This window comes from Carassius gibelio, chromosome B7, assembly GCF_023724105.1.
Source record: "Carassius gibelio isolate Cgi1373 ecotype wild population from Czech Republic chromosome B7, carGib1.2-hapl.c, whole genome shotgun sequence".
In the NCBI taxonomy this organism is placed as follows: Eukaryota; Metazoa; Chordata; class Actinopteri; order Cypriniformes; family Cyprinidae; genus Carassius; species Carassius gibelio.
In genome coordinates this window covers 37007280-37020815 of record NC_068402.1, presented here as the reverse complement: position 1 = coordinate 37020815, position 13536 = coordinate 37007280, and the positions used below count along the sequence as shown (strand labels likewise).

Genomic DNA, 13536 nt, shown 5'->3' with positions numbered 1-13536 from the left:
TGTTTTCCGACTAAAATAGTTATAAATATTTTTAGTCTATAAATCTATAATATTGTATTTCACGTGTATTTTGGCCAGAAGTGACAGCTTAAGGATGAAATATATTAAAATAGATTTGCTTCTAACAAACACACAGCTTTTGTCTTCTCCAGATGTTAACTGATGGACTGGAGTGCTGTGGATTACTTGTGGATTATTGTGATGTTTTTATCAGCTCATTCTGACGGCACCCATTCACGGCAGAGCAAGTGATGCAATGCTAAATTTCTCCAAATCTGCTGAAGAATAAAACTCATCTACATCTTGAAGGCCTGAGGGTGAATACATTCATCAATTAGATTTTTTTTTTTTTTTTGGTTGAACTATTCCTTATTCTTAAAGGTTTGAGAGTTCAAAAGTATATCATCTAAACATTAACCTTGTGCTCCTCACCAGCAGTGCTACAGAAAGAGCTAGCAACACACTGCAGCGACTCAATCCCGTGCACTGGTGGCGCTCACAGCATTATACTGATACTGGTACGGGACACCAGAACAGCAGCATTAAACGTGATGCTACTTGTATTTACACCACCCGCCGCGCCAGACACACACACACACACACACACACACACACACACACACACAGGTGTATTTCTGCACCACTGCTCTTTTACCTGCCATATAAAGAAAACATTTCTCTAAAGTAAAAACACAAATCAAAAAAAGGACAAATCTAATGAAATCCATCACTCATTTTCTGATACCTCTTTTTTATGGTTCCTATGTAGTAAAATATAAGCATATATGGTTAAATAAAAATCTCACTATCTCACAAAATTAAGATGAAAAATGAATTCCAAATACACAAGAAATACAGCAGTCGTTGGGCTATTCTGATTGCATGCCACTAATTCACGATGTATTAACTAATAATATAAAGCAAAAGGAGACAAAGGCTGAAAAAGCGAGATGTTGAATGTAAGAGATGAGGCAGTGTTGTGGAAAGGAATGAAAAATTCATGGAAAGCTTATGGCAGACAGACCCCCCATCAAGAGACGAGCCTCAAGAGTGCCGCGCTGAGAAATATGGGTCAGATGCAAAGACTATTGTTGCTTCTGTTTTCTGCCTCACAGCATTCAGATGGAACAACAATGAGAGAAATACAACTAACACAAGACATTAATAGTAAGGTCCATATGCTGTTCCTTTAGTAAGCAGTGCTAAAATCAGTTTGAAAAAAGGTAAAATATATTACATTTGTCCTGAAGATGCTAGTCATTTTATTGGTTTAAGTCTTACTGACTCTACTCACACAGGATATAACCACTTGCTGTGTGCTCCCCATCAAAAATGACTGGCCTACAAAAAAGGCTTAAATGTTATATTTATATAGTTATTACTAAATCTTGGACTCAATCTTTTTATCAACTGGTTTTCTTTGGACCTGACAGATTATAAGTCTCAGTGATCTGAGGTTATGCACCTCAGTTTTTAAACAAACATCGACATCGATTTACTGAAAAAAGTGCAAAAGCTCAAATCAATGAGCCCTACATACAATCAGCTCCAAAAAGAAAAACAAAACCTGTGCTAACTGGAAGAAAACAAGATGACAAAAAGATGCATTCACTGTTTGGTGATAACACAGCATAGTGAGACATTTAAAAGCAATTTAATGTATTATTTTAGGCCGGTGATTTTTGATCAGGAACACCAAATTAGTCTTGAAAAAAGGATTTCCAGCGCAGCACAAGAGTATGAATAAATATTTAACTATAGATATTTAACTGTTTATGTTTTCATAACACTAATCCTCTAATTTGTGTGAACAACGCAAGAAATGCAGGAGACATGTTTGAGCGCATCTGTGGTCTTATTCCACTTACAACCACTGCCAAAGTGAAGCCAATGTTGTCACATACAGGGATCTGGAAACTATTTTATAATCTTTTATTCAATTTAGAATTGACTACTGTAACGCACTTTTAGAAAAGACAGAAAATAGACATATTTCCCTCTTTTAAGGTCAACAAAAACCATGTTGTTGTCCAGTCTAACACTTGAGGTCATCACTCATCCTCAAGTTTTTCCAAACCTGTGTGAGTTTCTTTCTTCCGTTGAGCACAAAAGAAGATATTTTGAAGAATGCTGGGAACCAAATAGTTGCTTGTAACCATTCTCTTCCATAGTACACACAAAAATGGAATGGAAGTGAATGGCTGCCAGCAACTGTTTGGTCAAAATATCTTTGTTTGTGTACGAGGTTGAGAAAAAAAAAAAAAGGAACATTTCCCTTTAAGGGTACATTTATACATCGCACTTACTAATGACTGTACAACCACCTGGATTTAGTTACATGCTTGCTCTTCAGAGTTAGTCAATAGTGACCATCTTTGGGCTTCAAAACGACTCGAAAATAGGTGTCAAAATAATAATAGCACAATTATTGTATGATAGAGCTGCTGCTGGCATGCACTCATGAATGCACACAAGAGAGCAGCTCCCCAAGGTCAGGATTTTCACTCAATAATATATGCCACTTTGGCTTGTTTCTCTCCAAACCTTGCTGTATGCTTCCACAACACTAGAATATAAAGCATGAGTCTTAAAATCATTCTGAACCTTTTGTAGCTTGAAAAGATGGTCACTATCTGCTGTCCTTGTATGAACAAGCATTTATCAGATGCTCTTGAACTTCAGATCCCACACCGAATTTCCTTTTTTCCTGTAGGTTTTCAAAGTTTTTGGTCTTTAAACTATAAAACAAATACGAAATGTACTCACGACAGTCTTGTTCATCGGAGTCATCCTCACAGTCGTTGTCTCCATCGCATAACCACGAGCGTCGGATGCATTTTCCATTATCACAGTGAAAGTCTAACGGTGAGCATGTGGGCAATACTGAAGAAACGGTGGAGAAGTCAAAACCAATTTAACAAGTAAATAAAAGACAAATACCTTCAAGTTTGACATTTTGACATTTAAACAAATCTGGTTAAAATAGTAGTGTCACAATTATTTGATAAACATATAACACACAAAACAGTGTAATAAACTGTGTATTCATTGTACTGCACATTCTGGCTGAAATAGTTCATGTCTTATAACGGTTCTGCGTCCCGTGTGTTTTGTGTAGTGAGCTCTTCAGTGTTGCTCCTCATTAGGAATCTATGGTAGCTTAGAGGAAGAAACCCCTCTGGAGTCAGAGAACGGGACATTGTTAGGGATCCTCCTGGTGCTGGTTCTGCACCTCCTGGACAAAAGTGTCGTCTGTATGGCCCTGTCGAGGTGGATACGCTCAGCTGAGCCCGGCACCCTCCGCAGGGTCATACAGTCCCATCAGGTGCCCTTTGTGAGCCAAAAAAGATGCTTTCTATTGTGCCGCCGCACACGGATGTCAGGTATCTCCTGATACATAGCCAGGAAATTCCTGAGCCCCTTTTTTACTACACTGTGAATGCAGGTGAACAAAACCTTGTGAAGAAAAAGATCGCTTACTTGTACTGAATGTGCACTTTTAATGTACTTCAAATGTTAAAAGTGTTATTAAAAAAAAAAAAAACAGATAAAACACTGATAACAGATAACACTGAAATAAAAGATATTTTGAGTGCGTTAAGAAATATATATAAATATATGTCACTTAAGTACACTTTTAAAAAGCGCACTTTGTAATAATGTCAACTTAAGTTTTACTTAATCACTGTTTTAATTTTTGTTGTGCTTTCAAGCAAAACACTTATTTTGATGTGTTGACTAACATCTAATCTAAACTAAAGTACTTGAATGTACTGTATTTTAAAAGCACTTAATTGCAACTTCATTACAAACATGCAATTCCAAATATATTTAAATAAATAACATACAAGTTTCAATAGAAATGTCATTATCAAGTATTTTGTTGTTTATTATAAATGCTTTGTCGGTACATTCAGCAGAACTTATAACCAGATTTTAAATACAAAGGACGTATGAAATGAACTGAAGTCTTAAGTGGGTTTAAAAAAAATCATGTATCATGCATTAAGTAATACATTTAAACCATATTACATTTTAATTTAATTGAAATTAACATGCACACAAGCATCCAAAACAATGTATTTTTACTTAATTTTATTTTACAGTACACTACAGTGTCTAAGTATGCTAAAATGTATTTTTTGCAAGAATTGTATTCACATGCTAGACAAAGCTGCACTGCAATTATGTTAGGCTATTAGTCCGGAAATTACAATTTCAGTCAGGCTAAAGCATTTACATGACAGTTTATGAAGACAAATGATGGTTTTAGTCTGACTGAAATCGACATTTAAAGTGCATGTAAAAGCACTTTGTGATGTACAATCAATTTCAATTGATTGTAGATAAATTCTCACTTCATCCAGCGCTCTTTGTTCTCTAAAAAAATCACGTTATTGTTTTATTGAGTGTGAAACCACTACAGACTCCACAGCACTTGAAAGAGATTTCCGAACGTTTCAATAGCAAAGCATTTGGTGTACCCCTTTGACAATGTAAAATGAAGTGTGCTCAATACTACAACAACTGAACAAAGGATACTCCAGCGCACATATAAATGTACATTACCATTCAAAAGAACTTGTTTCAGTAGAGGACTGAATAACAAGTTTACCTCCGAGCAACCGGTTTTAGGATGTATAAATAAAGAGTTTGTGCATTTGTATGATGTGATTGCATTCTCCTGAACGAGTGTGTTTAGAGACTCACTGCAGCCGTCTTCATCGCTGTGATCTCCGCAGTCATTGTCACCATCACACTGCCACTGCGCCGGGATACACGTGCACTCACCGAACGCACTGACCGCACACGTGAAGTGATTTCTTCCACATGAGCATTCGGCGCCACCTAAAACAGCTACAAAACACACAAAAACATGAGTCACCCATTACAAGTTCTGCTGTTTAAATATGCAAAGGAAATGTTTCACTTTATATTAAGTGACCTAAACTACAATGTACTTGCATCAAAAAATAAGTACGATGCACTTATTGTGTTTATATTGTATTGCAAAAACACTTTTGCTGCTATTGCTATGGTTTGGTGCTATTGATTGGTTTAAAGGTGGGTTTAGGTGTAAGGGATGGGTCAGTGTAATTATAAAATTAAATTTAGAAAGTTACTACAGATGTAATTATATGCATTTTTTTCCAGTGTAAAAACATGTACACAATAGGTTCATAGCATCAAAGTATTATTTTATAAGCAAGTATTTACTAGTTAAGGCAACCTAATATAAAGTGAGACCGTTTTGTCCAATTAATATGCACTAACTTCCAAAACAAAAATCTGAACTGAATAAAATAAATTAATAATTGCAATTGACATGCAATTAAGTGTTCAAAACATTATATTTTCTCTTTGATTAATTTAATTAAACTTTTTAAAAGTTCACTTTTTTTGCATTGTAAGTTTTCTAAAATGTTCATTAAATATACAAACATGCACTAATCTGTTCAAATTTCCAGAATAGAAATCTGAACTTTGCATGAAGCCAGGTTAATAGTAGAGTTAAAGGTTTTACGTTTTGTTGTTGTTTTTTGTTTTTTGAATAAAACATTGAGATAAACAAATCCCTCAGTAAAAACCTTCAAAATATATGGCAATAAACCACAAACCTGGTGTATTTATCTGCTGCTGAAGTGAAGCAAAAACTGATTTGGAGTAAATGGTGCTTAAAATGAATGAAATCTACAGACAGAAATAAACAAAACGCAAAACGTGCCGTCTCTCACTTCCTAGCTGTCAGTCTGGGATCTGAAGTTCAAGGAAAAGTCACTAGCCACAAACAGAAGATTAATATATGCTTCTAATGACTGATTGCATGTTTCTATCAAGAGAAATGCAAAGAACGTTTGTGAATATGGCCACTGGCTTACGTTCCCAAAATTGCACGGGGGAAATTATTAAACAAATAAAGATGACCCGTGACAAGATAAACACATTAAAGTTCATCCAGCTTGTTTCAACCAAAATTACTCCTCACCACAGACTACAGTTAGAAAATGTCAACCCCTGCAATTTCTTCTGAACTCAATAATTCAAGGAAGCAGAAAAGTCTATTAATAACTATTCCAGTCCACCTCGCTTCTTTCAAGTATGTGCTTCATCATGTATGGTGCATGAGAATGACTTGATGTACTTGGCTTAACTTCAGATCATTCGCATCTATCTGTTCCTCTCATATCGTGAGCAGCTCTTGACAGGACCGAAGAGAGTGACCGAATGAAAGTGAAGAAGACTGGAGTTGAGTAGGCGCTCAGCATCACATGGTTTGGTGCTCGTTTTTGGCAAGCTAAAATAATTACAGCCCTTCTCTTGTGGGAGATCAAGTTATAAATGCCATGTTTAGTCACTAAATGGAGCAAGACGCTCATCATGTACGCTTTAAAGACTTGCCATTTCTGTTTCAAAGTCAAAAACACTGTTAGCCTTAATATCTTTGAAACGGAGCAAACAACGACAGAGATAAAAATGGAATATACCATTTATTATTCATAGTCCCAAAACATAATGGGGCGCTTTTTTTGGCATACTTTTATGACAGCTGAAGCAGGTTTTAAAAATACCTTTATTGGTTTGTATTAGTCACAAGTCAATGTAAGCTAACTAAAATTGCTGGACAGACCTGTAGAAATGTTTTTTTTTTTTTTGTGTGTGTGAAGCAGACTTTAAACTGCAGCAAAAGTTTAAAGTAAAAAAAACAAACTATTATGAACATTCTAAAACATTTAAATGTATTGATCTATAAATGTAAATGTATCAATAAGTGTATCCTAATATTGCATTTAAGGTATACTTTTATCAGCATTCATTTAGACAAAAAAAATTCTAAAACAAATCAATTTAAATGCAGTCAAATTAATACTTGAAGTATGACTCGACTGCTCAAATAGTGAGGAAAAATGGTTGAGGACATTTTTTTCAGATACATTGTAATTAATGAAAGAATTAAGAAATTCCATGCTTTTTAATTCATTCATTACACTATTGCTTTAATCCAATAGGTTTTTTAAATGCTGTTTATTTTCATAAATAAACAATTCTGTACTTAAGGCAAAAAAATATATTCTTTTCCACTTAGTTGTCCACTTCATCTAGAGTCATCGAATTGCAGTAATAATTACGGTTTGAACTATAGTCTACATTCTAAAAACAGATGACTCAACAAAAGTTAATAATAACTAAAAATGTAAAAACTACAGCTTGCATCAATCTTTTCAGTTATGAGAACTTGCAAAGTTAAAGAAACTTCATTTGTAGGAAAAACAAATGATTAAGCTTTATTTAAATCACAATATTTCTGTAAAATACGGGATTATTTTTACACCTATTGGTACATTTCTTAATTGCAGTCATATTTGCTTTCTTAAAAAAAAAAAAAAAAAAAAAGTATCAGTATCATACCGAATCAAAAAGGTTTGGCATCATTCATCCCTATTAATTTAATTTAATATAAACAATTTAGTTGTTCCAACAAATAGGGATCCACCGATAATTTCCGAGAATTTCACCAATAACATCAACTGCCGATTATTTAGAATGATGTCTGTCGATAACGATATTCTGATGATTTGGTTTTCTTAAGGAAACGATATCTCTCCCAGCTAATGCTTTAAACTATAGGGCGCGCTCTCATTTGTTAAAATAATATAATAATAGAGGTTAACAATAGAACAGATCCCAAACTGTAACATTCAACTGATATTTAATTTATGATACATGAAATCACACTAAAATAATAACGGAAATGTTTATGTTCAACTCAATTGCACATAATCTTCACGTCAGATTTATTCAAATATGCATATGTAATTAACAGTGAATAGGTGCCCTCTAGTGTTTGTTTTATTGCCAACTAACGAACTGTGAACGCTGGTTAACACTTCATCCACAGGCTGTTTTATTGGCATCTTTCCGTGGTTGAGACGCTGATTGAGCAATTATATGAGACATAATACATTTCAGTAAGTGTATCTTTCAACATACCTTCTGATGTTCAATCGTGTTTATTTCACGCTAGAACTTGCCTTGAATCTGCAATCTGAGATCATACCAACTAAATAGCTTGTTTACGCATGAGAGCAGAGCAGATTAGGACACCGATTGGCAAGATATGACTACTATTGATCGACATTTTGTTATGTTAGTGTTTAGCATCCAGTAGCACCATCGTAAATTGGCGAAGGTGGCATATAAATGAGGATGCCAGAGGGAAGATAGAAAGGATCATGTTATGCAACCCACATATGCATCTCCTAAAGTAATTTACTCGTTTCCTTATTTTTGCTCAACGCAGATAAATACGGCATAGCTTTAGAGACCAATTAAGTCCGATCACTTACACAATAAAAGAGCAGCAGATTTGTCTGTACTTGAATTATCCCAAACATCATCTTTTCATTTTCCACCCTTCCATTTTCTGAAAACCCCTCACATCTGGAATCTCTCCGTCTCTTCCCCCCGTGGCTACGCTTGCTCTCCGTTACAGACACTGGCAACAAAAAATGCCAATACCTCACTGTGTGTGCATGTGCAACTCCCGTTCTCTCTAATTTCTATCCCGTGAAATTACCCCTCAACCACAAAGATATTTCAACATGTCTTTCCAGAAAGCTGTCAGACTTTTGAGCTTAACCCCTCCAACGCAGAATGAAGACGCAGCTGCGGGGAGCCGCTCTTTCAGCAGCGAAAGAAAGGATTTACATCTAAAAAGTCCGTCAACACTTATGAAAGGTTTGCTCACAAGAGCTCAGCGGTGCTGCAAGTTGGTTATCTGATCTATTCATCGCTTTATAAATGGGAGAGAGGTTAATCACTGACATTTTATATATATATTTTGCTTATTTCAAAAAAGCAACTATTTCTATTGAAGTTATGCAAAGTGACTAAATCTTCAATAAAATAAAACCATAAAAAGGCATTTTCATTACTTGGGGTGGAGGGGGTTGCACACACACACATTTATATTCTTATTTCATTTGATGTTTATTTCAGCTAGTCAACATAAATTGTAATTGAAAACTTTCCTAATTTACCAAAATTATTAACAATATTATAATACAATATAACAGTTCATTATAACTTAATTAGTGAAGTGAATCAAAATTGGCCTTACAATAAACAATGACCTGGCGAAATACTGGTGAACTAAGAGCTATTATTTGATAATTAATTAACTAGTTAGTTGATGATATCTTGTTTATCTGGAAAAAAAAGCCAAATGGATGGGCTTCAGGATCCCGAGCCCCAACATTGGACGTGTTTTGAAGAATGGATGGAAAAAGGATATATATATTTGGGAAAAGATAACCTGAACTTTTTTGTAGAATGGCTTTGGGCTCACTACGTTTAAAATATCCGCTTGACAACTCTAACACAAGCCCTTTTTAAAGACCCTAGAGAAAAATGGAAAGAGACATTGGTCTGAGATTTAAAACAAGGGTATCCTATTGCAGATGCCAAGTGTGGCTTTGAATGACGGAGGTACAGTAAAGGGGGAAATGATTATGATGTATTTAGAGGGTTAAAAAAAGGACTGGAAAAGAAAAAGTGAGGACTTGTCATTGAGCGGCGGTTCTTTTCCATCACAGTCAGCCATTTTTAATGAACTTGGCTGTCGTAGCCTGCATTTGAGGCAGGGCTGAGAGTCAGTGGGCTGAAGGAATGGGACGGGGAAGTTTAACAGTGGCATGAACATAAAAAAAGAGAGAGAGAGAAAAGAAGTTCAGCCGCAGCATTAGCAGCCTCGACTCAAACATCCCGACCGCAGTTTGAATCTGAACCAGACAGATCTGAATGCAAGTTAACGTAAAAAAACAAAAAGGAGTTTAAGCAGAATAAACGATTGGAGACGTACAGCCTACATCATTAGAAGTCTGATGCATTAAGAACCTCTAAAAGGGCAATAAACAAGTAATAAACATGCATGGATTAATAGTTCTTCACAACAAGAAAACGTGCATTTAGAACAGATTTCACACCAACCCTCAAATCATCCACAATATGGAGTTCATTCCTTCATCAGATTTGGAAAAAATTATCATTCCATCACCCTCCGCAGTGAATGGGTGCCATCAGAATAAAAGCCCAAACAGCTGATAAAAACATCACTGTAATCCACACCACTCCAGTCCATCAGTAAATGACTATTGAATTGAAAAGCTGCATGTTTCTAAAAAAAAAAAAAAAAAAAAAAAAAAAAAATCTATCATTAAGATGTTTTTGATGTCTATTACTCGTAATATTGCTTCATTAATTATGTCCTCTGAATCAGGAGAGAAATCTGCACTGTTTACAAACCAAAACAGCTTTAAACAAATATGTGTGTGGATTTTAATGTGACACACAACATGAGAAGGACTTTTTCACAGGATGAACCATTATTATTAAGTTTAACACACCTTGATGGATTTTTCTCTTACAAACACTAAGCTGCTGGTTTCACAAGACATTAACTGATGGACTGGAGTGCTGTGGATTACTTGTGTATTATTGTGATGTTTTTATCAGCTGTTTGGACTCTCAATCTGACGGCACCCATTCACTGCAGAGCATCCATTGATGAGACACTGATGCAATGCTACATTTCTCCAAATCTGATGAAGAAACAAACTCATCTACATCTTGAATGACCTGAAGGTGAATAAATTCTCCAGCACGCACATTACCTGTTTTTGTACAAATGTGTGCATGTGATCCTAGCTGTTAAAAATGATCAGATCTTTTCACTGTGCTCCATTTGCTTCTCTCACTGTAATTCCTGCTGTATTTGTGCCAAACAAGGAATCCTCTGGTGTGTTCAGACACAACGAGAAGACTGTCATACTGTCAAGTCGTATCGGTTCACACAAACCCACAGAATTTTTGGCAGATGGAGAGAAACTGTCATTGTTCTTCCAAAAAGACTTCTTCGATATCACACCAAAACCCTCACAGGAATTGTCTCGTTTGCAAAAGAGTCTGTTTTGGCTGATTTGGAAGAGTATGTACTGTGAAAAGCACTACAGAAAATAAATAGGACTAATATGTGACTCGGTATCAGTTTGGAAGATAAATCAGTAATCTTGGATCATTGTACAGTCAGCCGAGGCGATTTGTGTAACTTGTGCAAAACCAGCATGAGCAAGGGTTACAATTTAAAACATTTGCATTCATTTGTTATGCAAAATTATGAGTGCCACAATTAAGGGAGACTTGGGTTAGCAGAGCCACATAAGTTGCCCTCCAGGCAAGGGTAAAGGAGACGATTAAAATGAGACTAATATGACTAATTGCTAATTTCAGACTCTATTATCTAATAAGAACGTAGGAAAAAAATACACTGTAAAAAGATTTTTTTTTTTTTAGTCTTCAAAAAAGTGTTACTTGCAGATTCTTTGTAATTATTGGTGAAATTTACCAACAATTTGCTTCCGCGTCTTTTCTTTATTTGTGTGTAGGATCATAAAAATGACTACAAATAGGATGTTATTATACAAAATTTCAAAATATTTTGCTGTAAACTCTTCACATTCTAGCAAATATATCCATGTTCAAGAGACTCAACAGATTAAGTATTTCAAATTTGGTGACAATTTTGGTTTCTTATTGTAAGAAACATTCATTTATAAATAACATCTTTAAGACTAAAGACTAATTCAATTAAAAATATATTTCTAAAGAAAATTTATATTTTTAAAAGTATGTATTTACATAAATACATAAAAATGGTATTTATCCAACAGTTACCATTTTTTAAATAATAATAAAAAATGTTTCATGCAATTAAATATAATTTGCTTGTCAGTTGCCCATCTCTTCCTCATCTGAAGCTTCTTTAACACTCGGTGTTGTGTCACATTCCTCTGATGTTCTTTCTGTGAGATATTTGAGTTTGGCTTCCCTCCAGTTGCCCAGTCACTGCTATGTGCTCTATATTGTCTGAACCAGCAGCTCAGAAAGACACCAGGGTAAAAGTGAGGCCACCCAGAGAGATTTTCACAGGACGCATGCATCAGCAATCTCCTCCCCACACACACACACACACACACACACACAGAGAGAGATCTGGATCAAGCTGATCTAAGCAGATGTAATGACTAAACAATTCCAGCACTGAAATGATTTGTCTTTAGGCTTAAGTAGCTTGTCTGGATAACCTACAATCTCGTGTAGCCAAACTTGACTATCGGCATGAAGTCTGGTTCACTTTGCAGTTTATTCTGGCACTGAGACGGACGGTCTGACTGATTCAAAGCGACCAACCGCGATTTGTTTTGATTCTAGCAAGCAGTTTATGGGTGTGCTTTTCTGAAATAAAGCCAATAAAATACCAACATGGAGAAAAACACAACTTGAAATACAACACTGGAGAAATGAGCTGAAATGAACAGATTTATTTCCAGAGATAACAAAATACACTATTACGCTCATGGAAAGTTTCATACCGAGTACTGAATGTGTTCAGAAATGTCAATTTGATTTTGATGCACAACTTTTTGATTGAATTTGAATCCAATGTCGATTTCATACAACAATGATTTATTTGGATACTGTTCAAAGAAAATGCACGTCAATTCTTCAAGAGAAATAAATCTCTCTCAACTAAAGATGAAAAATATACAGAGAACCCGGTTTACTACAACACTAATGGTTAAAATTAACACCACAGCACAAATTAAATTGCTATTTTAGTTTTAGATATATAAGTAACACTTAAATAAAAACTGATTTATCTAAAAACATTTATATTGCTGTTACATCTCCTGATGGTATAGAGGTATGAGGAAGACGTACATAATAAAATATAAACATAACCCTATAATTTTGGTCTCTGGGGAGTACTGGGAGAGAATGACACGAGGACAACTGACATGACAATAAGCAGTTCGCTTTAATTACAAAAAGAAATATAATTATACAAATGAAAACACCAACCAAAACCTTATTTACAACTATATACAAAGAAAGATAACACTAATTTGAACAGCCTCGGAGATAAGAAAATGAGCGGTGCAAAATACACAAAAACAACAAAACATTCACTGACTAAATCTCCACCCTCTGACTGAAAACAAAACCCAAAAATAAAGTCTTCGGCGTTCAACATGCCATACCTAAAGCTTCGCTAACTAACAAAACTTACACAAGGTTGCACACGCTCCTTCCCTAGTGTGTCTAGCAAAGGGTAAATATACGTGTTTGCTCAATGTAAGTCACGTGACATACATCCTTTTCCTTAATCTCCGGGCTGGTGAAGTTTGTCAGACAAGATGTTTTGTCAAACACAACAAGCGAACCACCACTAATTCAACAGCTTCAAACAAACCGGCCCAGCCAACAAACACTCCAAGCTCCTCCTCCCATGTTCTTCATCGCTGTCTTTTAAAAGGCAGTTTTGATATTAACTTTATAATACATTGTTAAAATTATGATTCGACTTTTTGAATCATATACTCTGAAATGGAGGCTGTCAAAACTAGTTTTCATGACTGATTTATTCAAATACACATTAATTAAAACACCAATAGCAGGATCAGAAAAATATAATACATT

The 13536-nt window shown here is 35.2% G+C and overlaps 1 protein-coding gene across 5 annotated transcripts in view; it reads right to left on the bottom strand.

Annotated features, from left to right (window-relative positions):
* Positions 1-13536, bottom strand: part of lrp4 (low density lipoprotein receptor-related protein 4) — a 78911-nt gene that overhangs the window by 39994 nt on the left and 25381 nt on the right. For all 5 annotated transcript variants that reach the window (XM_052562122.1, XM_052562120.1, XM_052562123.1 and 2 more), the window contains exons 2-3: positions 4711-4857; positions 2767-2883 (exon numbers count right to left, since the gene is read on the bottom strand). In XM_052562122.1, the coding sequence (XP_052418082.1) occupies positions 2767-2883; positions 4711-4857 (264 nt within the window). The remainder of the gene's footprint in view (positions 1-2766; positions 2884-4710; positions 4858-13536) is intronic.